This window comes from Chenopodium album, chromosome 20 (genome assembly GCF_948465745.1).
Source record: "Chenopodium album chromosome 20, dcCheAlbu1.1, whole genome shotgun sequence".
NCBI lineage: Eukaryota > Viridiplantae > Streptophyta > Magnoliopsida > Caryophyllales > Amaranthaceae > Chenopodium > Chenopodium album.
This window is the reverse complement of record NC_137853.1, coordinates 9071987-9099485: the sequence shown is the minus strand read 5'-3', so window position 1 is coordinate 9099485 and position 27499 is coordinate 9071987. Positions and strand designations below refer to the sequence as shown.

The window sequence follows — 27499 nt, the reverse complement described above, 5'->3', positions numbered from 1 at the left end:
GTTTTACTCCCTCCGTTTCAAAATGATGTTCCTGTTTACGAAAATCGATGTAAGTTTTGACCCATCTTTGACTGTAAATATTTTTAATTTCACGCTAGCAAAAATTATAAAAGTTAGATATAAATAATCTACTCATTAAGACGAATTATATTGGTTCTTATAGATTAAGAGAAATTTAGAAGATTCTCTCTTATTTGTAAAAAGTCAAAGATTCCAAACAGGAACATCATTGTGGAACGGAGGGAGTTTTTTTTTTTTTTTTGGACTAGAGTATATCCGTGATTCCATGGAATTGGAAGGGACATTATATCATTTGTATTGTATGGAATAATATATATGATTTCTTTTGTTTTTTAAAAGAAGCTGTTGAATTAAGGTAGTTATTAAATGATTTTGAATAAATTGTGATAGTTTCCACTTTTTGAATGATTATGAAGGGATTGTTTATAAATTAAAAATTGGTTAATTGGAGTTTTAAAGCGATGTTGTTTAAAAAACATTTTACTTTAATTTTTTTAAAAGGAAAACATTTTTATTATATACAGTATAAGACTGTACTTGGAATTTTTTTATTCCCCTTAACAATATGCTTTTTCCAAACTGTTTTATAAATTGATTTTGGAATATAACTTTATAAATCAGCATATGAACAACAAGCCCGTCTAGCTCAGTTGGTAGAGCGCAAGGCTCTTAACCTTGTGGTCGTGGGTTCGAGCCCCACGGTGGGCGATTATTTTTATATTTTTGTTTTCGCAACTAGGCTATATGGTATGGGCTTTTCTTGATTTGGAGTGATATTTTGTAGCCCACAATATGAAATCCAACTACAGCAGCAACTGGATTTTATTGTACGGCCTATTTTCTTGATCATACTCATCATCTCATGTAATATGCCTCCGTTCTAATTAGGTATGATCAACTTATAACGTTATAATTATTTTTGAAAAGTAATTGATATTTCGATGAGATAATATTCTCATTTCTTGGCGCTCCAAGAAACAACCTATTGTTCCATTCCAAGTCTTCCTACGTTCAATTTTGTGATAATTAATCTATGTTATATACTTGCCGTTAATCTAGTTCAACAAGTTTATAGCAAACAACTCAAAAGTGATTTAATTTTATTCATAAGCATGTACACATTATTAATACATACTCGGTACATTTTATATGGCATGGCCATCTCATGGGCATATGTGCAACAATGATGTATACTCCTACTCCGTAATAGGCAATGTTCTCTTCAGCTTAATTTCAGTTGTGTTCAGCTCTAATCAATTCAGTTTCTAATTTCCTTCTCTCATAAACAATTCATTTCAGCTCTTTTCAGTTCAATTCAGTTTAGTTCAGCTCCTATCAATTCAGCTCAGTAAATCAAAACATACCCTAATTGTACAGGACAATGGGAGGGGTATCAAATGTAAAAATCCGTACTCTTCCATCCGACGGGTCCAACAATAATGTAAATGAAGCAGCCAGCTGTATTAAATCAAGCATTACTGAGTAACAGCCTTTAATGTAAATTGCCTGTTAAATGGCCCCATATTTCTTTTCAAGGCTTTTCATAAAGACGAATTTTACCCAATGACTTTTGGTCATTATTTCATCCAGCTTTTGGCTTTCTATAAAAAGTAATTATCATAGGTACAGGTACAAGTCATTCACTCAAATGTTGTATTTCCTCTTTTCCATTGCCAAACATGTGGCAACATTCTTATTGGTAATCATGGGACCCAATTATAGGGGATTTATGTACCTTTTCCACATTTTTTCTACTCTACTTATTACTCCATACTAGAGACAAATTCTCTTGCAACTGTCCCAATTACCGAATTACCCTTGCTAATTACTGCATAACCAAACTCCATATGATAATTATGGTCTTTGTACTAAGCAAGGATTAGTGATTGATTTACCATATAATCTTGAGAATTGAGGCCACAACACACAAGGTTGAATCTTGACAAGTCTAAGTCTACTCTGTACAAGTATTTGGGGGTGAAGGTTGAGATTTAATAGGATCAATCGTCTTACCTAAATAAAATAAATTATGGTCTTTGTAATACAAATCTATATTTAACTACTTCCACAGTTCATTTACATATTATGTTCGACTATATTATGTTCATCTAGGTTTTTTGTTGGAAAAAAGTACGAGCATATATCACTATGCAACTAAACTTCTCACGAGCAAAATGAAGTGGATCTCAATTGGAAAGGACATGGATTGGAGCAAGGTTTGTAATGAGGTTGGGCAACATTGTAGCTAGGTTTGTAATGAAGTTGCGACTAGGAGCATATGAACAATGGAGGTATCACAATCACTAAAGTGGGTGCAGAAGGTATAGACGACACAGGAGTGTAGGCGCCAATGGAAGTGCATATGTGTGTGCAAGCATAGTCGTGAAAGTATTGTGGGATTGTGTTTGTGTATGCGCATGGATGTAGTTAGGGGTTGTTATTATTCATTAATGACAAAGGAGATGCAAAGTTTATCTAACAATAGGAGCAAGGGAAAGTCTGTATATTTCACAGTACTAAAGAATTGAGGAAATGAGATCTCTAAGACGGTGTTTTAGATTAATATGGTGATGAATACATGATGAGATAAAGGAATTGTGATATGATGTTACTCGTATAACATATGACAGAAAAAACAAATCAGATACTAGGCAACTTTCAAGTGCAGAACAAATCTAACGAAATAGATGTAAAAACTACGGAGTAATTTTATATTCTGCTATAATTAGTTAAAGATGCAATTTTTGCAGTCTCTTCATTGAAATGTCTATTTGTATTTGTATAAATTTTATTAACAATTTACATCACTTTTATTTTCACAATGAAAACTCATTTTATGATGGTTAATCTTATTGCTATGGGATTCTGTCTTATTCATGTGAACGTGCCATAATCCCATGTGGGATTGGCTAATTGACCTTAGTTAGAAGTTAGACAGCCTCTGAATTAGTAGTTGACCAGTTAAAGACGATACGACAAGCTTAGCTTAAATTGCTCAAGTGTTGTAAATGGAGTACCCATTTGAAATTAAATTACTCAGCACATTTACATCACTTTATATATTTTTTTTTCCTTAGATCTTGTTCTAATTACCTTATTGTTACTTATTTTAGGAAAAATAAAACCACACAAGACCACAAGGGTTATTAAGTTTAGATAAATAAATTTTAAAATAAATATGTTCAAACTTCAAAGCAATTTTAGGCAGCTTAAAAAATAAGGCTACCCAAATTCAATTAATAACACAAAGGAAGTTATACTCCATAACAAGTTTCCACAAGTTCAAATAAGTTTACGCTTGATAAATTCATTTTGAGATAAACCACACACAAATGACTCTCTACAAATGAGTCCACAAATTCATGGAATTGCTTACCAAACATAAGTTCCACAAATGACTCTCTACCAATTATCCTCTACACCAATTATTTTATACCCATTGTCCCGTTTATTTTTATTGTTTTGAGGGAATTGTCCCAATTAATTGAGTTATCGGCCATGTTTTTAAAAAAAAAAAATATTTTGAGAAAAGCAAGATGAGTAAGGGTCTAAGCCTAGGCTTTATTGTGATTAGCTCAGGGTTTTGGTGGGTTGTATTAAACAAAACTCTCTAATAGAAAATTTCTAGGTGCTTTGCTTTTTAAAGTGAAAATTGGTCCAATAGATCCAAAATGATAAAACGTAATGCAAAACAATAGAGTATCATATAGTTGCTTGTTACGTAGTATTGCTGTATTGACAATATGAAACGAGTAATAGATGGCTAGTCAGGCAACTAGTAGACCGTGATGCAATTATGCAAATAACGTGCAATATATATCTACAATACTTACATTTAATAGAATGATCCAATACATGCGCATGACCTAAATGGAATATGTGACACGAGAGGATTTCCTATGGTATGTGTAAGTAAGTTCAATGATGGGATATGTATGGTTTGACAAAGGGATGTCAAGAGGTCTTTTGAATAGCACGAGCCAAAATAAGGGAAAACAACATGCACAACATAACAAGATGGTATGTGTATGTTCAAAGATGGCACTGGGATATTGCTATTGAGTTCATTTCAAGGGATTGCAAAAAAGTAGAGAACTGAGATTGCAACAGTCTCAAGTAGTACTTACCAAGGATTTATCCCTCGTAGAAAACTGAGGTACTCCAGGATGGCAGTTTGTTCAGACAAGAAGTTTCCCTTGAGACAATCGCTACATAACCTACATTCAGTTAGATTCGTAGAAAAGCTTTCTTGGGGGCAAGACAAACAAGCGAGTGATTTGAAATGACACTGCAGTAGCTACTAAATGTGTTGTATTGAGTTGATTAGATCCTACCTATCTTCTACACTTATATACATTCATTCAACCACCCAAATGGTCGAAAAATCAAATAATTTGTTAGATGCAACGATGTCCTCGCTGGAATTGTCATGATGTGCTTTCGCATTGAACTTCACGGAAAGGAAACAAGAAAGCCCACCCCATCATTGAAATTACAAAAGAGCAGAGACAATAGGAAGTGTAATACCGTTAACCAGATGAAAGCCAGGTTACCTTCTTAATCAGCAATCCTTCTGTTCATCAGTTTCAAATTGTCAGTTAGTCTGCAAAGCACCAACCACCAACTTGCATGGACCTGACTTCCCAGAAACACTGCAAAAATTTCAATATGTTAAAAGCATCAATTGCCAATGTAAATCCACATAATAAAAAATAACATTTTTTTCCTACGTCAACATTTTATTTTAGTGGGGAAGCCAGGGGGGTAAGAGCTCATACCTGAACCTCTTCCTGGTGGAATGGAGCTCACAGGACATCAAGTCGTATTTTCTATTCCATTAGTCAATGCAAGGGGCATACTTGTAAAAGAAGCAAAAGGTGTATAGTTAAGCTGGTAATTGACTGGAGTTGACCCAAAAATGTTATACGTTGCAGCACTACTATAAGCAACTTCAGCATCTGAACGCTTCTTAAATACCACTCTAGCACGACTACTTTGCACATCTATTTCTGTCTCAGATTCCTTCAGAGGCCCAAAACGCCTGAACATTTTGTTCAAATTCACTTCTGAAGGTACAGAACCCATCTCACCAAAGTTCAGCCTGAGCTCTGTTGGCAGGTCCAGCCGCTTCTCGTCCTCAGTTGATACTACAGGAGTTGATACATGATTACTATGATGTAACTGTTTCCTGGAATGCTTCCTAGGATTTCGTTGAAGGGGCTTCTCATGATCACCAGATACAACCTGTTTATCCTTTCTCTTGCGACTACGTCGAGCTGGTTTAGCTTCAGCACTATCTTGGACAACCATGTCCGTCCAATAGGAGTCATTTCTATCATCAAATTCAAAAGTCTCAGGGGACCCAACAACTGGAACAGATGGCTTCTTTTTTCTGCTAGACCCTTTGCGCAATCTTTTCCTCTGAGTTGTGACAGCTACTTTTCTAAATTCAGAGAAAAAGCTGATAATGTCATTAAAGAAGCTGTATCCTTTCATGGGATCACGTGCAGATAAGTGAAGCTGAGAGAGCAATTCAACCAAAGAGCTTTGCTTCATAGTGCTTTCAGTCAGAGTGTCATTAGGAGGTTCCAAAACTTCATCAGCAACATCTCCTAAATGCTGGTCATTGCTTTTCTCGCTGCAACCTTTGATGGTTCTTGATGATCCAGTCAGCTGGCTAGCAACTCTGCGAATACAATCACCAACTTTAAAGGATTGCTGCGGATTTGGAGATGCTGTATGTGAAATCTTGGCCACAGAAACAGTTTTTGTGTTCTGAGGAGCTGCAAAATTGTCTTCAAAGAATCCAGGAGATTTTCTCCTAGCACCAGCAGTAGAGGAGGCCAAAACAATATCATCTTCCTCAGGTGTATCAAATTCATCATCAAGGTCATACATCGTCTCACCGACTAATTCAGTCATGCCTTTCTCCTTTCTCCTTTGGTACACAACAGCTTTCAAATTGTGTTTCCGTTTACGAGGGCCTGTCTTGGCATTGACTCTGGTCTTTGAATCTACAGGATCATTCTCAATTGACATCCCCTGATTTCCAGGACATGTACCAGCATCACGTTCCACCAACCCCTCATAATACTGGAAATCAGACAAAGCAACATAACCTCTCAGTCTATTAAAAGCTAATAGCTGAGTTTTTGCTATTACAAGCTCAATCCGTTCGACACCACTTGTTGGAAAAAGTGCTAGTGATCTTACATATTCAGTAAATTTATCAGGTTGAAAAGACTCTGCATCTGTTGATCTATCTGCTCCTTCCCTCTTACTCGACTCTTCCTTTATCCCAGAGTTTTCAACCATTTGATATTTGATCTTGCCATAGGCCTCTTCAGATACACAAGAACAGGCCAGCCCCAATTCCACCCTTCTTGCAACCTCTTCCAGAGCACAGCTCACAGCATTTCGGAATGCTTCTGAATTGTTTTGCCTTTCTGCCTGGGAGAAATGGTTTCTGAATGGCTTTAATACTGATGCTTCATTCCATGCAAATGTCCGATCTCCAAAATATGCCACCAAATAACAATCCTTTTTAAAATATTTCATAGCCTTTTCTGAGGAATCAGAAGGGTAAAATATTTGCCCAGGCCACCAAGGGTGGCTCTTCACCTTGCCCCAAACCAAATCATACACTGCAAAGTTACCTTCATGATCAGGTGGTAGCTGATAGCTAACATGGTGATCCATCATCAAACTTCCAGATTTTGGATATACACCTTTGGCACTCTTTTCTTCCTTGCTCCAAGGCTTTGCCGAATTAGAAATTAACTCCTTATTTACTTCTTGTTCCTCCGGTGATTCAACTTCAATATAGGCAGCTTGTTCTTGCACTTTCTGAAAATCCTCAGCGTTTGTGTCAGCAACATGAATAACATTAGCTGGTCTGTATTCCAGGTTCTCAGGCACCAAAAGGCCAGATTCATATTCAAGTCGCTGACCTACACCTTCAACATATGAATTGAGCAGTAAAGGTGGTTGTTCAAATTCTCTATCTCCAACTTGTCTAGGAGCAGAACCAAAGTCTACCCCTGAGCTGTCACTATTAGAAACATTATGTACGTCTACAAATTCCACAGTCTGATCTATTTCTGCATCCATCCTTCCAAGATAATCATGCAGCAATGCTAAACTTCCTTCCTAGGTTCACAAACATATACAAAGACATAAGTATGCTAGAAAAGAGTAATGATATGCAAGTGATTCAATTAAAAAAAGGAATAAAGATAAAGATTACATACTCTACGTCATTATGTGTTATATACATAATATATATATCAGCAATTAAGCATTTCCCTATATAGACAGAAGCTCTAACAAAGAGGGTTGTATGTTTGAATGACCCAAAATTTTTCTTGTTCTGTTTCTACAATTTCAACAGTTAAGTAAAAGCTAATTCAATGTAGGTTGTCACATAGCAACCTAATTAAGAGCAGGAATTAATATACAGAAAAGTTTCTATAAATAATAGAAGAATATCTACGATACAACCTAAATGTGGAGCTCCCTAAATGAAAAAAAAAAAATAGCTTTGGTTGTATCATACAATTGGTAGTGCCAGTTGTCCAATAGAAATTTCAAATCATGTACTGGAGTGGTTAATTACAATACTTATCTCAAGATCATGTTAAAAAAAGAGAAATAGTCACGTGATTCTGCTTTAGAAATAGCAAAGCATTAGGGAAAAAAGAGAAATAAGAAAACAAGACCAAAAATCCTAACTTCAAGGATTTTAATAGTCACGTGATTCTGCTTTTGAAATGGCAAAGCATTAGGGAAAAAAGAGAAATAAGAAAACAAGACCAATAACTAGGGGTTCGTTTGGTATCGTTGTCGTTTTCTGTTTTGGATTTCTTGTTTTTCAAAATCCTATGATATATATCATATAATGAATAAAAAATTAGTTAAACTTATTAAACTCATGATAATTTTGAAAATTGACAATAGAAAAGTGGAAACATCTTATTCATGTTTCCTGTTTTTGATTTTTTGTTTCAAGAAAAAAGCAAAAATCTGAAAACAAAAAAGGATGTCAAACAAGCCCTAGCTTAAAAGATACATAAGAGAAACAAAGCCCGCCAACGATAGGACTTAATAGAAACTCCTCGCCTCCAAAGTATACTATGTAACAAAGCCACGTTGGCGTATCCAGGAATTTCGAACCGTGGGTTCGGAATCTTAAAAAACAAACGATGCTCATATATTAATTAAATATTCAATACATAAGTTCAAATTTTTTTATTGCAAATGGATGGATTAAACAGTTACAAAATTTTAAAATAAAAATAAAAAAAAAACTACAAAAGCATTTTTCAAGTTTTATACTTTGAAAGCGTGCTAATACATTAGTACTTCTATAAATGATAAATCTATAATTCTATTGCAAAAAATCAATATTACACATAAAACAAAAATCCCAAGTACCCAATAAACACAAATTTGACAATGGAAATTTTTTCTAATTATCAATTAAAAGACCAAGTAAAAATTTTAAATTCTAAGTTTCTAAAATTCAATTTGTCAACAATTCGAGTATTCAACAATATATCAAAACTAATTAAACAAATCAGTAATTAATCTAATTATTACTAATTTACAAACAAATAAAGATTTAAGAATTAAGAGGAGTAGAGGAATAAGAGGGCTTTTGAAACTGATACGTACTAAAGGATAAAAATAATAATAATATTAGATAAGTATAAAGCAAGTAGAATAAGGAACTCAATAATATTTCTTCATGCTTAATTCACCAAATACAAGAGCCATATATGTAGGCTAACAAACAACAAGTAATAAGCTAAAAAACTGGAAGTATAATGCCATGATTAAACCCACTAAATAAACTCATCATGAAGAACAACGGAAGAAATCGAAAGGGAAAAAAAACAACAGAATAAATGAGAGCAACTGGTCTCGAACCCATGATCCTTAGAGGAGCCTCACTACTCTATTAGTCACTCCCTTACCAATGTGCCAGACTTACATATTTAGTTATTTAATTCACAAAAATTTCTTTTAACCTTATTATTTTTTTCTTAATCAAAACTTATAATTTTTTTCCAAAAATCTGGGGGTTCAATGAACCCCCCCTAGATCCGCCCATGGTGCCCACGTACCAAAAAGATAAAGAAAGGAAAGAAAAGTTTCACCAATACCCCCTTGGCCCCTTATGCATGTGTTATTACAGCATACAATAAGAAAGATCACATATGATTCACAGCACATAAAAATAGGAAAAAGCTGTATTCCTAATTCAATACCAGTTCTACTCCTACCCAAAACTCGCGATAATTTGCATACCGAAAATTAGTGAGGAATTAAGGACACCAAGGTAACAGTAAAATTACTTTATATTCTTAGTTTACGATAATTTTCTTATGCACTGAAAAAGGTTTAAAAAAGGATCACGTTAGAAAAGGGAAGATATTAAAAAAACAAAACACTTGTAAACAACAATGCACCAACCTTCAACAGAAATTAAGTAGCCAAAAACAAAGCTCTAAAAAAAAACCGCACATGATTATTGCACAATTATTAGCATCATTCTGCGAGAGCAGCTTATCTCTGAGGTGTCTAGAGTCACACACTAACACTTCAAGCTCTAATGTACACTTGCTCATTTCCGATGTGATAACGAACAATAAAACCAGACACAACTTCATACTATGATGCATCCATTTTCCACTATATTACTTTGCTCAAACTGGCTACTACAAATCTGCAATTTAAATTTTCAACCTTCTCGTAGAAATGTACCCCTTCCGTTCCTTAAAGAAAAACAAAGAAGCAGCCATGCACTTAGCCCCCAGCTCATGAAACGGCTTTGCTGCAATAGAGTCAACTGGAGAAGGTGAAAGACCAATAGTCCACTAGAAGGTGAAATTACAGTTCAAAAACTCTCCAAAGAGAGGTTGGTTGAAAATTAGGCCAAGAAACAATAGGCATATGACTATTCGAAATTTCTAAGTTATATTGTGTCACCTCACAACCTGGCCCTGGATTGGCTGCTTCTTTGTTTTCACCGCTGACAATGGCTTATGGCCTACCCTTGACTTACTCTTGAGTCTCGACTAAACAACTTGGCATCCATTATTCTGCTTTATGTTCCACTTGTTCCGCACTTAGGTAATTAATTCTCAAACTTTTTTTCATATTAATCTAGGGCCTAGACTAAGAATTTGGTAGAGCTCATGTTTTCCTTAGAAGCTTCCTTTCAAATAGTAGCTAAGAAGAAAGAGGAGATTTGGATTAATTGAGTTGTCCTCTATACCTTTTTCTGGACCAAAACATTAAAACTACTGAATCTGGACCAAATTTCTTGATCAAGATGGGTTTTGAGTTGTCCCATGGTTTCCGTACCATAAACCCCAAAATAAACAAAACAATCCCAAATTTTCTACTTTTCTACCAAAACAAATCAACCCGAAATCTTACTTCCAATTTGGCCTAGCATTTTCCACATCTATATTAGCAAAATTTAATCTTTATCCACAATTAGAATCAACCTAGAAAATCTCCATATGAGCAACACATGAAATTAACCAATATCTTCACCAAAAATGGGTTCACCTAGAAATAGATGCATCACCACGCTTAACATCAACTATTAACAACGATGAAAGATATTTAACAAACATTGAAGGGTATCTATTTCACAATAGAATATAGCTTCATAATTCACCGGATTACAACTTACAAGCATCATTGAACAACTGATTTGTATAGCTACTACAATAAGTAAATGTCTACATCACCAATAAGTTTATTAACCAACCATTTAACACAAATTCTTCTACAAAGTCAAGCAAGATTCTCCAACCATGATTACAAAAAAATCATGAACAATACGTCGTTTAGAAGATTAAGACCTAATGCCTCCTCCAAACCCACTCAAGACAAGTCCCCTAATTCCATTAAAATAAATTTATTTAAAAATTCGCCAACAAAACTAAATTCAACTAAAACCAGGCTCGTCCCTGAGCCATGGCAGGAGGGGCGGCCCGCCCCGGGCCCAGTGAGATAAGGTCCAATATCATAGTTCCATACTAGCATTAAAGGTTCTGCAACAAATTAGCAACCAAACTTGATTCAATTATCAAATTAGGCTCGAAAAATTCACATGATTTTTGGTAGAAAAGGTCCAATTTCATTGTTCCATCCTAACACTAAGGAAAATTTGATTCAATTATCAAATTAGGGTAACAAAATCACATAACTATCTTCTCTAGCAACAAAATCGCTCGTAATGATAATTGAGTTTAGAATAACCCTAAATTGAGTATACTGCCAATAAAATTAACAATAAACCCTAGATTGTGAAATTGATAATCAATAAACACAAAAGGAAACAACAGCTTACCTCAGAAGCTGCTTCAATGGAGGATAGAGATTGCAGAAGTCGCCTCAATGGAGAGCTTTCAGCGCGCTACAATGGGAAACCGAGAGAGAGCGGGAAACTGAGGACAGATAGGTTTATGTTCATCAGTTTTTTTTATAACTCCATCTACTATGTACTCTTACGCCACCTCCGAGGGTGAGACTCAACTTTTTGTATTGAAATACTTTCTCCGTTAAACATAAGGGGTGTTTACGGACTCCTACGCAAAATTTGATTGTGAGAGTAAAATGGAGAGAGAAAAAGTTGGATGCATGTGATGATGAGAGAGAGAGAGAAATGATTACCTAAAAAGGAAAGAAAACATTTGTTGCACATAATAATTAACATTCATTTATAGTATATGTTGCAAATAATAGTTAACTGAGGAATTATAAAATGAGTTGTTTTTTTATGATACCCAATCCACTTCTCAATTTAGCAACTCATGTAAAATGGTGAGACTCTAAAATATACTAATGTCGGCCCACCAAATCATTATAAGTTTTTTTCAGAAAAAAAATAAAATTAAAATTTAAATAAATTACAAAACATATTATTATATTGATAAGGGCCCACATTTTTTGTCAAATGAGACTTAAAGTTGAGTATCTAAACTTAGCAAAAAAACTCACTCAAGTCTCACCATTAGAGAGGGGCTTATGGCCCTGTTTGATGTAGCATTTTAAGAAGCGCCAAATACAAGTTTATGTGCCTGATAAACGAATTTTTGTTAATCTGGTGGCATTTCTATAAATAAATTGAAAAAACGTGATCATTTATTTAAGTACTCTTGGTGAGCTGTCCAATTACTGTTTGATGAGGAAATTACCCATGTACCCCTCAATTAGTACATGAAAAGATGCTAATACCCCTCCAATTGTACAGTCAAATTTTGTTTATTTGGGAAATTAACTGGGCACAACTCTTTAAGTAGCGATTAGCATTTTATAGATTATCGTGCACATAATGTCAAATTTTGGTCAAATCAGATCATTTGGGCAAAGTGAACTAAAAAGCTCAGTTAGCACAAACTTTTTGAAAAAAAACATAGGCGTACAATAAATATTGTATTCACACATCAATGGTACACTTACCCTGATCTAAAGTAACCCTAACGACTGACGTACATAAAAAGACACCTATGTTTTTATTAATCGTACAAAATTAAGTCATATTTACTTCACCTTAAAATAATTATATTCTGTAAAAATAATTTTAGTTTAATGAAAACAATTTCAATTCAAACTTTCAAAAAAAAAAAAACAAAAAAACAATTTCAATTCAACAAAGAAAAAGAAAGAGAACATAGCCTAATCTATATCTATACTTAGTATTTAAAAACACAAACCAAAATTGACACATGTCATCATTCTTTCTCACCTTTCTTTATTCATTCTCCCTCCTTATGTTTTCAAAGAAATTCTCTCTTCATCTCCCCCTTTATTTCTCAATAACTTTTATATTTTGTAATCTTTATTTTAATTCAATAACAAATAAAATTTCCTAAACCTTCTCCTCTTCTCATTATTCCATCTATCAATTCAATTTATTCACATTCATAATCCATTTCTTTAATTTGACCCCTAATCTTCCCCCTCTTCTTATATAAATACAAATTTTCAATAAAGATTTTTTCACACTCATTAAGTTTCAAAAACTAAAAAATTAGTTTATCTCTCAAAATTCTATGTGAAATTTCTACAACAATGAGGATGATGATTGAAAAGGGAAATATTGAGGTGGCAAGAATACTATGGAAATTCCATAGGATGACATTATTTGCGTGTCATGGGGCTTTAGTTTTGAAGATATTAAACGCAATATAAGAGACATATATTGGCAAAGACTAAAGAAGAATATCATGCCTTCACACTTGATGTAAAAATTATAAAATTATAATAAGTGTTTGGTATTTACAAAGTAGTTTTTTATACAAATTGTTGATTAATATATCATGCGATAGAGATATGATTTTACGATTTTAAGCCATTTTTTCTACAACTATTAGTTTATTACCACTAATTCATAAAATATTATAATATGTCAAAAGACGATAAAATAAATTCATTCAAATAATTTGTAAAGGTTTTTTTTTTGGTGACAAGATAATTTGTAAAGTTTCAAATAAATTTATAACTTAAGCATAACCCGTGCGTAGAACGGGTCCAAAAGCTAGTTCCCTTTAATAAAGAAGAAACATTATAAAAATTACATAGAATTTGCTATGTATGGAAATAACTACTTGTATATTACCCTTGTAAAACTTATAACTTATTTACATTAAACTTAGGAAAATTGGCTTAAAATAACCTCAATTCACGATGTATGCTAAATAGTACGATCTCAGCTATTTGCTATTAGCGGTACCACCTTTTGTACTATATGTCTATATGTGTAAAATGGTATGTCGCCCATCGAAGAAGATATCTCGAGGAATATTCTTTTTTATTATATATTTTTTATTAAATATTATCTTCTTTTTTTCAAATACATTAATAACTTCCTTACTAATGAAATTAATAATGCTCTGTACCTAGCTACCTAACTAAGTTTTGTATAGAAAAAAAATTTCTATTATCAATCAAAAGTAAATAGGGTATTTAATTGCATTATTATATTGATGTAATTGGTTTTAAAATTTGTTCTAAAAACCAATAACTAGTTAAATTAGGAGGTTGAGCATTATTATGGATAGAAAGGAAATCATTAAGATTATATATAGTATTATTTAGTATAAGAAATAATGATTCCTCGGTTTATATTAGATGCATCATTTTTTTGGATTATTTCACATGAATAATCCAACCTTTGTCTCGTTCTCTCAAAATAATCCAACCTTTTGATTAACCCTGAATAATCCTAGGTTTGCTATTTATTCTCTCACAGCAACCCTAACAGGTCACCTAACTCATTATAGTCGGTTCTAATCCACGTGTCACTTTCTCGTTGGTTAATTTTTTATTTATTTTTATTTCACAAATTCTGATATTAAAAAAAAAAAAAAAAAAAAAAACTCCTTTCTTCCTCATCTTCCTTCCATGGCCTTTCCTCCAATCCCTTCCACCACCTAGGCCAACAACACTATGGCGCCACCCCCACCACCACAACCACCACAAACCTCAAAACCCCCACAGCTTGACAACCAACTTATAACTCCACCCCCAACCACGAACAATCCCCAACGACCCTACAATCAGACCCCAAAATATTCAGATCCCCCTCCCCCCTTTAACCTCCCATTTCCTTTCTTTATGGCTGCTTTCATTGGGGCTTTAATCCCAAGCTTCCCATACTTCTTTAATCATCATCAATCAGCAACAATAATATAATCTGCCCATTGAATTAGGAAACAAATCAAACCATCCAAAATCATCAATTCCACACAAATGGTCAATGCCGATACGGAGATGTGGGTGCGTTGCGGTGCTTTAGATTGGTGGTCCGTAGGTGGGTGGTGGTCAGTTTATGTGCTGCTGCAGTGGTGTGATGATGTGATTAGGTGGTGGTTTCGGGTTCTAGGTAAGTGGGGTTAGGCTTTCGAGGTCTGGGTACGTGGGGATGGGGTTTTTGGTGGTTACGGGGTTTGAGTGAATGGAATTGGTGGTTTCAGTTTGGTGAGGTGAGTGGTTTCGGGACTGGGTAGCTAGGGGTGGAGGTGGGGTAAGTGGTGGCTGAGGTGGTGGTGGCAATGGCGGAAGGTTCAAGGAGGTGATGGAGTTGAAGAGAGAAGGAAGGAGGGAAAAAGAAGTAAGAAAAATAAGTTACCTGAAGTTCAGGTAACCGGTCAAAAAGGTTCACTAAAAGATAATAAGTATTAAACTTAGGATTATTCTAGATTAATCGAAAGGTTGGATTATTTTGGGAGAATAAAGCAAAGGTTGGATTATTCTTGTTAATTCCTTTTTTATATATGCCAGTTTTTTCAATTTAGATGCATCAATTTTCCTTTTAGACCCTGTTTGGTTTGATGTAAAACATTTTCAATGAAAAATTAATTTTCATGGAAAACACATTTTCAAGGAAAAATACAATTGTATACAAGAAAAGTTCGAGAAAAATAAAAACTAGGAGTAGGAATCTGAAGATGGATGCGATGTAAATAAAAAGGAGATAAGGATCGGAGAAGGTAGGAAAATGTGGACCCTTGTTTTGTAAAGGAAAATGTTTTCCATCATTAAGAATGCAATTTTCCACTCTTTCACAAACTAAACAAAAGAAAATTGAAAAAAATAGGAAAATTATTTTCCAAGAAAATATTTTATATCAAACCAAACAGGGCCTTAGTCAATACATTCTCTTTATCTCTCTTATCACATGGTCCTTTAATTTTTCTCTCTATCTCTCTCTACTCCAAAAATTGCCTAAGAGTCCGTAATTTGAAAAGTGATGCATTTAATAAAAAAAAAATGGAGGAAGTAATAAGATACACCATTCGTTTTGTAATAATCGCATTGACATATAGTGCACATGATTTAAGAAAAAAAATATATAGATTAGGTTTCAATAAAAATAATGCAGGTGGACAAATTTATTATAATATAAAGTATAATTAGATTGAGAAAGAAATATAAAAATTAAGTAGTGTAAGTGGGATTGGTATGAGCGAGAAATAATAAATTTTTTGTTTAGAGTGGGGTTAGTACTTAGTAGGAGAAAGAATTGATAAAATAGCATAGCTAGTGAATATTTACCAAATAAGAAAGTTTTGTCATTATTATGAAACAAACATAAAAGGAAAATATTGCGATTATTACAAAACGGAAGGAGTAATATAATCATCAATTCAATAACATAATACTGAAAGCGAATCTCACATTACACTAGTCAAGTTTTGACTAAAAATTTTCCAGCCACTTTTATTTTCCTTTTTTTTTTCCAAAACTTCATAAATATTAATTTATTTATCCTATAATATTTAACTTTCAATTTGGTAACTAAATACGAACTATATTCTATTGCATCAATGAAAATATTTTAACATACCTCTTATACATTTTATAATAGGTATTTTTTTATAAGACCATTTTCAATGGTGAGACTTGAGGGAGTATTTTTTGCAAAGATATCAATAAGTTTGTATCTGAACTTAGCAACTCTAAAATAAAAACGTTAAGTTTAGATACTCAACTTTGAGTCTCATTTGACAAAAAGTATGGGCCCTTATCAATATTATAATATGTTTTGTAATTTATTTAAGTTGTTTTTTTTTCTAAGAAAAAACTTATAATATGAAAGTGACATTAGTATACTTTAAAAAGTCTCACCATTGGGAAATTAGACTTCACATGAGTTGCTAAATTAAGAAGTGGGTTGGGTATTACCATTAAAAACAAGGAAATTTTGTTTTTTACCACCTCACAAAAACAAGAAAATCTCTTTTACCACCTCCCAAAAAAAAAGTATTACTTTACCACCTCATAAAAAACACGAATATAGGTTTTACCACCACTTAACTGATTCCGTTTAAGAATCCGTTAAGTGGGCCCATAAAGCCACGTGTCGTGTTATTATTGGCCAAAAAAAGAAAAAAATAAAAAAAAAAGAAAAAAAAATAAAAAAAACCCTAAAACTACCCAGCCACCACCACAACGCCACCACCACGCCACCACCCAACCCACGAATGCCCCCCCGAACCTACCACCGGCGGCGCGGCTCCACCCCCTCCCTCTCCAAACCCACCTGAACGCCCCCTTCCCTCTCCCGCAACCGCAATCGACCTAAAAACCACCAACCCACAACCCTCAATGACCACGAATCCCCCCAAAACAGCCACGATTCCGACCACAAATGGCCGAAATCGGCCGGCTAAGGCCACTCAGCCTTAAAACCGGCCGATATCGGCCATTTGTGGCCGAAATCGTGACCGTATTAGGGAAGGAGGGTTTTGGGTTTGGTGGTTTTTGGGGGTTACGGTTGCGGGAAAGGGAGGGGGAGGGTTTAGGTGGGTTGGGGCTGGTGGTGCGACGCGGGTGGTGGTTTCGGGGAGTGCTGTGGTGAGTTGGGGGGAAGGCGGCGGTGGAGCGGGGGTGGCGCTGTGGTGGTGGCTGGAGTAGATTTAGGTTTTTTTTTTTTTTTTGAGCAAATAAAATGCTGACATGTGTTACCGTGGGCCACACTTAACGGAATTTTTGGATGGAAACCGTTAAGTGGTGGTAAAACCTATATTCGTGTTTTTTATGAGGTGGAAAAGTAATACTTTTTTTTTGGAGGTGGTAAAACAGATTTTCGTGTTTTTGTGAGGTGGTAAAAAACAAAATTTCCTAAAAACAATTCATTTTGTATTTAATAATCAAAGTTTAGTCTCACCATTGGAGATGGTCTAACAAACAACTATGTACCACTACGAGTAAGGTAATATATTAGAACGATGTACTACTCCAATACTTCGCATCATTCTACATCATGTATTTTTCTTTGAAAGTTTTTTTTGTTTGCTCCAACTAGATTGACACTTTAATTTTTTTTATATATTTGTATAAAAAATTTTGTTGGTCAAAGTATGCTAAAACATTATGCCAATCAGAATATGCCAACAAAAAAGGGACATATGGGGTACATAAGTACATTAGACGGGTTAAAATTAACAAAAAATTTCATTCTTATATAGAACCCTATGATCATTAAATTTCTGTTTTTTTTTTTTAAATGTTTAATGATCAATAAACTTTGATATCTAATATAATATAAAATTCAAGTTAATTTTTTTTGAAAAGAAATTCAAGTATTTGTTTCAGTTAAAAATATTAATTTTTTTATAAAAATTATTATTGTTAATTTAACATTGTAATTCATTATTTGGTTAAGTAAAAACTGTGCACGAGACTTAAACTAGTAATAAATATGGATGAAATATTCCATGATATACCTTCTCCGGTGGACGACATACCGTTTTACACATATATTACAAAAGATGGTACTATATTGATAGCAAATAACTGAGGCTGTATTAAACGGACGGGCTTGGAAAACAATTTTGGAAAAAATTGAATATATGGGTGAGTTAGGACATGGAACATGACAATATTTATCGTAGCCTAGACTGTCTGACCTGTTAATAAATATAAGATAAACTAGGTTAGAACTCATGCGATGCACGATTTATATAAATCCTATTTTTAATTTGTACATTTTAATAATAATAATAATAATAATAATAATAATAATAAATCACTATTATTCATGAATATAAATAAGAATTACGTACATTTTGTAATTTAAAATCTTTTATTTTCATCAAAACTATAATATAGTATCTGTTCGACACTGTCTAATTCATAGTTCAATGTACGAGATCATTTATTAGTGTGTTATTAAAAATTGTTCAATTTCCTATGATAAATTGATAGGTTTTAGTTGTGAGATAGAAGTTTCTAATATTTAATTTTCAAAAATAAAAAAAAAAGAAAAAAGAAAAAGAGATGACATCATCATTGCATTTAGGCGGGAAATTTTTTATTAAAAGAACGACACGTGGGCAGTGATGATGTCATCATCTTCTGTTTTAGTAATAGTTAATAGATTAGTGCTATAAAACAAAGATTTCTGGCCCATAGGCAAGTCCAACCCGTTTAGTTATCTAGTCTGCATAAAAGGGTTTGATTTTGCTACGTCAAGTTGTTGGTCTATTTGACTATTTCATTTGAAGCTTATAATACAAGTGATATAATGTGTTTTAGTTATTTTTAGACTTCATTAATGCTTTTATAGTTTCACTCACTAAATAAATTCAACATAAATTTTTTTTTTACTTTTACCACAAAAAAAAAAAAAAAATCAAAAAATTGTTTTTTACCACCAAAACTTTTAAAAGTGTTATTTTACCACCAAATAAAATTCTAAAAATTGTTTTTTACCACCTACCGTAAAAAAAATTCTTCGATTTTTGTACACAAAACATATTTTTCATAGGTTTAGGGGGCATTATGGCCCTATGAGTCCAATTTGAGGTCAAAATGACAAAAAATGATCGAAAATACCTCGTTTTGCGTGTTTTACAAATCTAGATATTTTTAAACACGCAAAACGAGGCATTTCCAATCATTATTTGTCAATTCTAACCTCAAATTGGATCTAAAAAAATAAATTGCCCCCCAAAACCTCTAAAGACATTGTGTTTGGCACGAAAATCAGAGAATTTAAAATTTTCGTTAGATTTTTGAAGGCAGGTGGTAAAAAACAATTTTTAATTTTTAATTTTTTATTTGGTGATAATATAAAACTTTTGAAAATTTTGGTAGTAAAAAAGAGTTCTTGATTTTTTTTTTTTGGTAAAAGTCAAATGGGTAAATGGGTACCCAACTGATATTGGTTCCAAAAATTTGAGAGCCATAACAAGTTCTTAAGGCTTGTTCTGATTGACTGAACTGAGCTAAACTGAACTGAACTTATTGGAGCTGAACTGAACTGAACTGAATATTTTATGAGACAAGGAAATTAAGAACTGAACTGAACTGAACTTATTGGAACTGAACTGAACTGAACTTATTGGAACTGAGCTGGAGATAATCTGAAGAGAACAGACCCTTAGTTTCATTTTCAATTGAAGCTAAAATCACCAGATTCCATTATGGTTTTAAAAATGTCGGTATCCAATATGTTCTATTCAAATTTTAGGTACCTGATATTTTTTTCACTAAGCGAAACTCTAACTTTGATAGTCGATAGAGAGATATATCCAAATAATATTGGATTTTATTCCAATATAAAATGTCAATACTAAGATTTGAGACAATGAAAATAAAATTTTAATATAGGCTGAGAGTCTAAGACAATACCAATTACTTAGAAAATTCTGATATGCATAATAAACTATTAAGTCCACATTATGTTTTTTTTTTTTTAAAAAAAAAGGATTTGGGACGTGTTCGGCGCTAGTTTTATAGTAACTTTTAGTAGTTTAACCAAACCACTACTTGATAAAAAATTTGAGCGGTTACTGATGTAGTGATCGAGGTAGCTTTCTTTTAATGGTGGAGGTATCTTTTGTCAAAAGTTAATATTATTAGCTATTGAAAATTGAAGATAACTGTTGATGATATGATATATGTTGTTTTTTTTTTAAATTCTTTTTTATGTAATAGTTTATCAATAACTACTGACTAAACACTCATACTTTAATTATCTATCTTCACATCTATCAATTTATTGACAACTAACAGTTACCACCACAACTAACAACTACGGGCCTGTTCTCATTGACTGAACTCAGCTAAACTGAACTGAAATGAATATTTTATAAGAGAAGTAAATTAGGAGCTGAACTGAACTGAACTGAATTTCAACGTAAGAGAACAAACCCTACCTTTACAACTATATTTTGCCAAACATGCTCTTGTCGATCTTGATAACTATTATGAAAATCCAACTGTAGATGGTTAGTCCACAAAATAAGCTTTGAAATCTACGAAAGATTAATTAACTTTAATTGGCTTTGCATCCTTGAAATACATTATCTCCAATATACGGGGTATCTTTTCTTAATACTCCTGAAAGCAAATATAGATACGAGAATTACAAATAAAACACGATTTAGTGTTTTATACATTACATAAGATACCTAAAACTTTGTTTTGAAGATACTAATTCCTAATACTCCATAGAATACATCCAAGCATAATATTCTCACTTGTGACAACCAACCCCCAAGTTGGGTCTCAAATAAATGATTATAATGGTATAATGAACAATAGAGGTTAAACAAAGGCAAAAGAGCAAAATAGCATGTAGTTTGCCAAATTTGTGTATATTACCTACTCTTGAGGCTTTTGAAAACCCAAGGTTGGATTCCATGTAGATTTGGTAATACTTATTCAAACACAAAATTTTGCTCCTTCAACCTAATTGGTCAACACTCAACACCAATACTACTTCCCAACCCCAACAAATATTGGTGGGATCACATTAAATTCCTAGGTTACCCCTTTTATATATACCCCTATTCAAATATCACCACATGAATAACAAGCCTCTATTAGGGAAATCCAATTTTGCTTGCCGAAGATAAATCTTTCCTATATCAATTTTTATTATTTTTTAATAATATTACCCCCTCAAAAAGTTAAATTTTTTAAAAAATAAAACCAAAAAGGTATAAACAAACAAGAAGGGTGGATGGATCCCACATTTGAAAAAGAAATTTATTATTATTATTTCCTTTTTTATTTTAATTATTTAGTAAAATTTTTTTTTAAAAAATAATATTGGACTATCCTCCATTATCTGAGGGAGGGGCCCTCTCTCTTTTAACATGACCCCAACAATACCAACACAAAAAAAATGAACGATAAACAAAATAAAATAAAATAAAAATAAAAAATATACTCATAGAATTTTGATTCTTTTATTTTATTTATAAATTCAAATAAATAAAAAAGCGCGTGTATTTGAAACGCTAAGTGAGTGAGTGTACAGAGTAATGTCGTATAGTGAATTCGTACGTTGGACTTTGGGTATTGGTTTGAATAATCAAAGGAAATAAAAGTATAAATGTAACTCGCAACAAGAAAGGCGCGTGAATTAAATTCTGAAACAAATAAGGACTTCACAAACACAAACACAAACACAAACACAAACACTAAACACAAAACACAAAACACAAAAAACACCATTTCTTTTTATTTATTTTGATTTGATTTTCTCTCTCCTAAAATTTTCCCCATTTTCTCTCTCCTCTCTAATTACCCATCACTCACTGCGAAACAACTTCGCCAAAAAATTTGCTGTAACAAACCCACCACCCTTCTCACGAAATTCACTGACTCTCTCCCATTTTTCAGATCATTCATTTCTTTCTTTCCAACTTTCTCTCTCCTCTTTTTTTGGTGGTTGTTGTTTTTTTCCCTTTCCTGTTTTTTCTGTTTCTGTTATGGAGAGTCGCCGGCGATGCAAACTCCGGCGAGACGTTACGGTATTTTCCGGGTGAATGTGATTTTCATGTGAACGACCCCAGAAAATAGAAGTAGAGTGTTTTTTTTAGAGAGAGAAAGTAATTTGCAATTGGATAAATGTCGGCCGCAGCGGGGAACGCAGGGGAGACGGCGGGAGAGGAGGCGACGGCGAAAGCAGTGCATAAGAGGTATGAAGGGTTGGTGTTGGTGAGGAATAAGGCGATAAGGGGGAAAGGGGCGTGGTATTGGGCCCACTTAGAGCCGTTGTTGGTTCATAACGCCGACACTGGATTGCCTAAGGCAGTTAAGTTAAAGTGTTGTTTGTGTGACACAATGTTTAGTGCTTCAAACCCATCTAGAACTGCCTCTGAACATCTTAAGAGGGGTACTTGTCCTAATTTTAGTTCTCCGACTACGCCTAGACCTTTGTCGTCTGTTTCGCCACCACCACCTACGGCTGGTGAGGCGCAGTCGCTTTGTTTGTCATCTGGTGGTGGTGGCGGAGGCGGAGGCGGTGGTGTTGGTAGTACTACTATGACAACGACGAATAATAGTACTGGGACTACACCACCACCTCCGCAGCAGCCGCCGTCCAACCACCGGAAGAGGAGTTCTTCGTCGTCTTCCGGTGGTGGGAGTGCTGGGGGTGTTGGTGTTGGGGGTGTTCCAACCACACCCAACACCAACACCAACACTATGGGGAACACAAATGCGCCATATGTGGCCCCTATTAGTGTGATTGACCCAGCTCGGTTCTCGGCCGAGATGGGTTATACAAGTGGTGGTGCATTGGTGGTTCACCAAGTGCAATCACAACAGCAGCAGCATAATCAGGTGAATGTTCAGCAACAATTGGGGTTGGCGGGTGGTGGTGGAAGTGTTGGAGGGAGAGGGGATGAAATGTCGGATGCTAGGGATATATTTGAGAAGAGTATTAAGAGATTGAAGAGCCCTAAAGCATCACCTGGGCCTGCTTTAAGCAAATCCCAAATTGAGTGTGCACTTGATTTATTGAGTGATTGGGTGTATGAGTCATGTGGGTCTGTGTCATTTTCAAGCCTTGAACACCCAAAGTTCAAGGCTTTTCTTAATCAAGTGGGTGTTCCTGAGGTTTCTAAGAGGGAGTTTTGTGGGTCTAGGTTGGATTTTAAGTACGAGGAGACTAGGAAAGAATCCGAGGCTAAGATAAGGGATGCTCCCTTCTTCCAAATTTCAACTGATGGGTGGAAGCCTAAGGGTAGTTTTGAGGACAATTTGGTGAATCTGACTGTGAATTTGCCGAATGGTGTGAGTGTTTACCGGAGGGCGGTGTTTACGGGCGGTCAGGCGCCGTCTAAGTATGCTGAGGAAGTGTTGTGGGAGACAATGACAGACATGTGTGGCAATGCTTTGCAGCAGTGTGTTGGAATAGTAGCTGATAAGTTTAACAACTCAGCATTGAAGAATTTAGAGAATCAGAATCAGTGGATGGTTAATCTTTCTTGTCAGTATCAGGCCTTTAATGGTTTGATCAAAGATTTCTATAGGGAGCTCCCTTTGTTTAAGAATGTTGCTGAGAACTGCCTTAAGCTTGCAAACTTTGTCAACAACAAAACACAAGTGCGGAATAGCTTCCACAAGTACCAACTGAGAGAGTATGGCCTTGCTGGTTTGCTTCGAGTGCCTACGAAAGAGCACGAAAATTTGAATTTTGAGCCTATTTATGCTTTGATAGAAGACATAATGAGCTCAGCTCGAGTGTTACAATTGGTGCTCTTAGATGAATCTTACAAGATAGTATCAATGGAAGACCCAATTGCTAGGGAATTTGGTGAGATGATTCGAGATGTAGGGTTTTGGAATGACTTGGAAGCAGTGCGGTCGTTGGTAAGATTGGTGAAGGAAATGGCTCATGAATTTGTGACTGATAGGCCTTTAGTTGGACAATGCCTTCACCTGTGGGAAGAGCTTAGGACTAAGGTTAAAGATTGGTGTGTCAAGTTCCACATTGCTGAAGCTCTCATCGAGAAGCTGATTGAAAGGCGGTTCAGGAAGAACTACCATCCTGCTTGGGCTGCTGCTTACATTCTGGACCCCCTTTATTTGGTGAGGGACAGCAGTGGGAAGTACCTTCCACCCTTCAAATACCTGACACCCGAGCAAGAGAAGGATGTTGACAAGCTCATTACTAGACTGGTTTCGAGGGAGGAAGCACACATTGCGTTAATGGAGTTAATGAAATGGAGGACTGAAGGGCTTGATCCAGTTTATGCACAAGCTGTTCAGTTAAGGGAGAGAGATCCCTCTTCTGGAAAGATGAAAATTGCCAATCCTCATGGCAGTAAGCTTGTTTGGGAAACTTATCTTCCAGACTTCAAGTCCCTTGGGAAGGTGGCTATTAGGCTTATCTTTCTTCATGCTACTGCTCGCGGTTTTAAATGTAATTCCTCATTCTTGAAATGGGCTCAAGCTCATGGTCGTTCGAGGTTGGGGATGGATAGGGCTCAGAAGATGATTTTCATTGCTGCTCATTCCAAGCTGGATAGGCGCGATTTCACTAGTGATGAAGACAAGGATGAAGAGCTTTTTGCATCGCCAACCGGTGAGGATGATGTCCTAAATGAGGTCTTTGTTGGTCCATGATATGTCTTCAATGCAGTCCCTTTCCTTTGCATCTTCTTTTAGAAGTATAATCTCATAGCAGAATTTATTGAATTCTTTTAGCCACTTTATTTACTCCTTTCACCTTTGTATTTTTGTCTCGCACTCTGAAGATATTTTAGGGCACAGGATTGTGGTGAAAGGAGCTACTTACATTATTAGGGTTTCGATTTTTTGTATTTATTCTTATTGTTAGATGCCTTGAGTTATGATTTGCCCCTACCTGGCTATGACTTTCAGTCCATTAGATGTAGAAAAGATACTAGTTTCCTTTGTGAGGATTTCTTGGAGAGCAGGAAGAATGATGTAACCTTGGTTCTGTTGCTTTGAGTAATGATTTTTTCCAAGGGGGAATAGTTTTTCCATTTCTCCTTTACATTATTCGAATTTCATTCATTAATCAGTTCACCCTGTAAGTTGCAATGCTTCTGCTATCTACCATTTGCGGCACTGATTTGTTCATGCTCTTTTTAGAATTTAACTGCTTGGATCATAACTTATGGTAGATTTTCTCTCTTTTTGCTTAATCTGCATGTCGCCATGTCCACAACAATGCTCTGGAATGTTTGCAGCAAGCCATTACAACTGTCTTGTGTGTTTCTCTTCTTAATCTTGCTTTTTGTAGCTGACTTGTGAGGCCTAGTGCACTCTTTAGTCTTTACCGTCATAATAGTTTATGGTTGTTGCAAAGTCTTCAAGTTAAAGGACTTTTGAGCTCTTAACTTAATCTTATGTCCTCTGTTTTTGATGGTCTGCATCCTGTGAACATTTTGTGAATTCCTCACTGCTTTTGTCTTTGTTTAGAGATTATCTTTGTCCTTTCTAATTCGGCCAAAATTTTAACATCCATGTCTACTATTATTGTTAGATTCGTTGCCTTTTACTTTCTTTTCAGACGCATTTAGGGTTTCTGCTTATCCTGAACAGTATTTGCTGATTACTGCTGATTAAGTGCTTTCTACTATCTGTAAACAATCTTTCTGCTTGATGATTCTCAGCTTATACCTTGAATATATTCCTTAGTTTGCCTTGTTCCTGATAACTAATATGTGGTTCAGTGGTTATACTGGGTGTCAATAAGCGAAGCATTTCTATATCGCTTATTCAATGCAGGCCATATGTTTCTTTTTCTAGCTTTTGGCTTTCCTCCTTACTGCACTTCATTCTTTCACTGTGCTTTGTTTCTTAAATGTGGTATGATCTTTACATAAAAAATTCTGTTATTGATGAATAGTATGGACAGATGCTGAATAAACTGAGATTAACACTGATATTTATCTTTCAGTTTCAGTAGCTGCAGCATCAGACGATGAAACTGTTGGACTGGGAATCCCTCCTTAGACCGGTCAATAAACAGTAGGAGCTGTATATCGTGGAGGAAGAATAAGCTGAAAAAGACTTGAGCAGAAAAATAAACAGGAATGGCCAGATTTATTTTGTTTAAGGCGGCTTGTTGCTCTATCAATTTATTAGATATGGACGGAGACATGGTTTTTAAGGCATTGCAATGGATGCGAGAAGCAAAAAAATCTTTATAGCTGGAGTTGCACTTGTTTTTGCTGGGTTCCATATCATCTCCAAATGTTCTAGCTTTGTGTCTGCACAACACAGTGTGGAACCCCACCATAAAAGGAAGTGGGAGTCTTTTTTGAAGCTTTGGATGGTTGCTGTGGTTCATCAAAAAATGAAAAAAAAAAAGGTTAAGTTGGGTCATTACATCAAATCAATCTTTGAATTAGCTAGCTTCTGTTTGAAAACATCAACCTTAAGCTCATGATGTTCATGCAAAAGATTGATTGGTTGATGCATCTCATCCTAGTGTGTGATTACTGTTTCGCGGAGGACCCCAAAATGACGGAAAGACTGTCGGAAAGACACAAACAGATGAGTGAAGCTGATAGAGATTTCGCAACAAATTTGATTTGAAGATCAGGATTTGTGATATCAATCTGATAATTTTGCAGGTGATAGGAAGGATTTAGTCAATAATCTTAAGAGTAGGCATTTTAGTCCATGTACATTTGCTTCCATTTTAAGTTTGCAACTTTTTTTTAGTCAGTTTCATTATTTAACTTTGTGTCAATATTATTGTCATCTTCATTCTTTGTTAGTTAAGATGATGCATTTTTTATGAAGTCTGATGTAATTCTGATTTATGGACCTCTGTTTAGCTTTCGCTTCAATTTTGTTCAATTATTTGATTCTGTAGCATTCAGTAAACCAGACTTGAGTTTTTACAGAAGCTTACTAGCCGAGTATATTCGGTGTTTCCGGCTAAGAATACTGTATGAGTTGCCCCTGCAGTTCTGCACAGGGTATTCAAACATATTCTGATGAAATGAATTTTATAGTCAGTTCTTATAAAAAATTTACATACTTTGTAAGCAACTTTGACAGGAATAATCTCAGATTTGTCTGGTCTCTTTTTAATAATCCTAATTTATGTTGGTTTAGAAATCGGAATAATCTAAATTTGGGAGAATTTTTGTCAAATCTGATGCCAATTATGTTAAGTTTTTTCCTGCATGAAAGTGGCACCAGAACACCACTTTCTTTAGATGATTTT

The 27499-nt window shown here is 34.7% G+C and overlaps 2 protein-coding genes and 1 non-coding gene across 7 annotated transcripts; 2 read left to right on the top strand and 1 right to left on the bottom strand.

Moving 5' to 3' along the window:
* The first annotated feature begins 656 nt into the window (after positions 1 to 656).
* On the top strand, positions 657 to 729 carry TRNAK-CUU (transfer RNA lysine (anticodon CUU)). The gene has a single exon. It is a non-coding gene; the product is annotated as a tRNA-Lys (tRNA).
* Positions 730 to 4048: 3319 nt separating this feature from the next.
* Positions 4049 to 11512, bottom strand: LOC145598364 (PWWP domain-containing protein 5-like). Of its 2 annotated transcripts, none has more exons than XM_081654708.1 (3): positions 11390 to 11512; positions 4800 to 7170; positions 4049 to 4673 (listed from the first exon to the last, which is right to left on the bottom strand). In XM_081654708.1, the coding sequence occupies exon 2, from the start codon at positions 7129 to 7131 to the stop codon at positions 4837 to 4839; it is 2295 nt and encodes a 764-aa protein (XP_081510834.1). In that variant the 5' UTR covers positions 7132 to 7170; positions 11390 to 11512; the 3' UTR covers positions 4049 to 4673; positions 4800 to 4836. The 2 variants fall into 2 exon arrangements, with proteins under 2 accessions (XP_081510834.1, XP_081510835.1); XM_081654709.1 differs by having other exon boundaries at positions 4800 to 7166; positions 11390 to 11506.
* Positions 11513 to 21987: 10475 nt separating this feature from the next.
* Positions 21988 to 27164, top strand: LOC145598390 (uncharacterized). Of its 4 annotated transcripts, none has more exons than XM_081654736.1 (2): positions 21988 to 24959; positions 26219 to 27164. In XM_081654736.1, exon 1 carries the CDS (start codon positions 22411 to 22413, stop codon positions 24913 to 24915), a length of 2505 nt encoding a protein of 834 aa, XP_081510862.1. In that variant the 5' UTR covers positions 21988 to 22410; the 3' UTR covers positions 24916 to 24959; positions 26219 to 27164. The 4 variants fall into 4 exon arrangements, with proteins under 4 accessions (XP_081510862.1, XP_081510863.1, XP_081510861.1 ...); XM_081654737.1 differs by having other exon boundaries at positions 21988 to 24897; positions 26219 to 27163; XM_081654735.1 differs by having other exon boundaries at positions 21988 to 24874; positions 26225 to 27162.
* Positions 27165 to 27499: the final 335 nt, after the last annotated feature.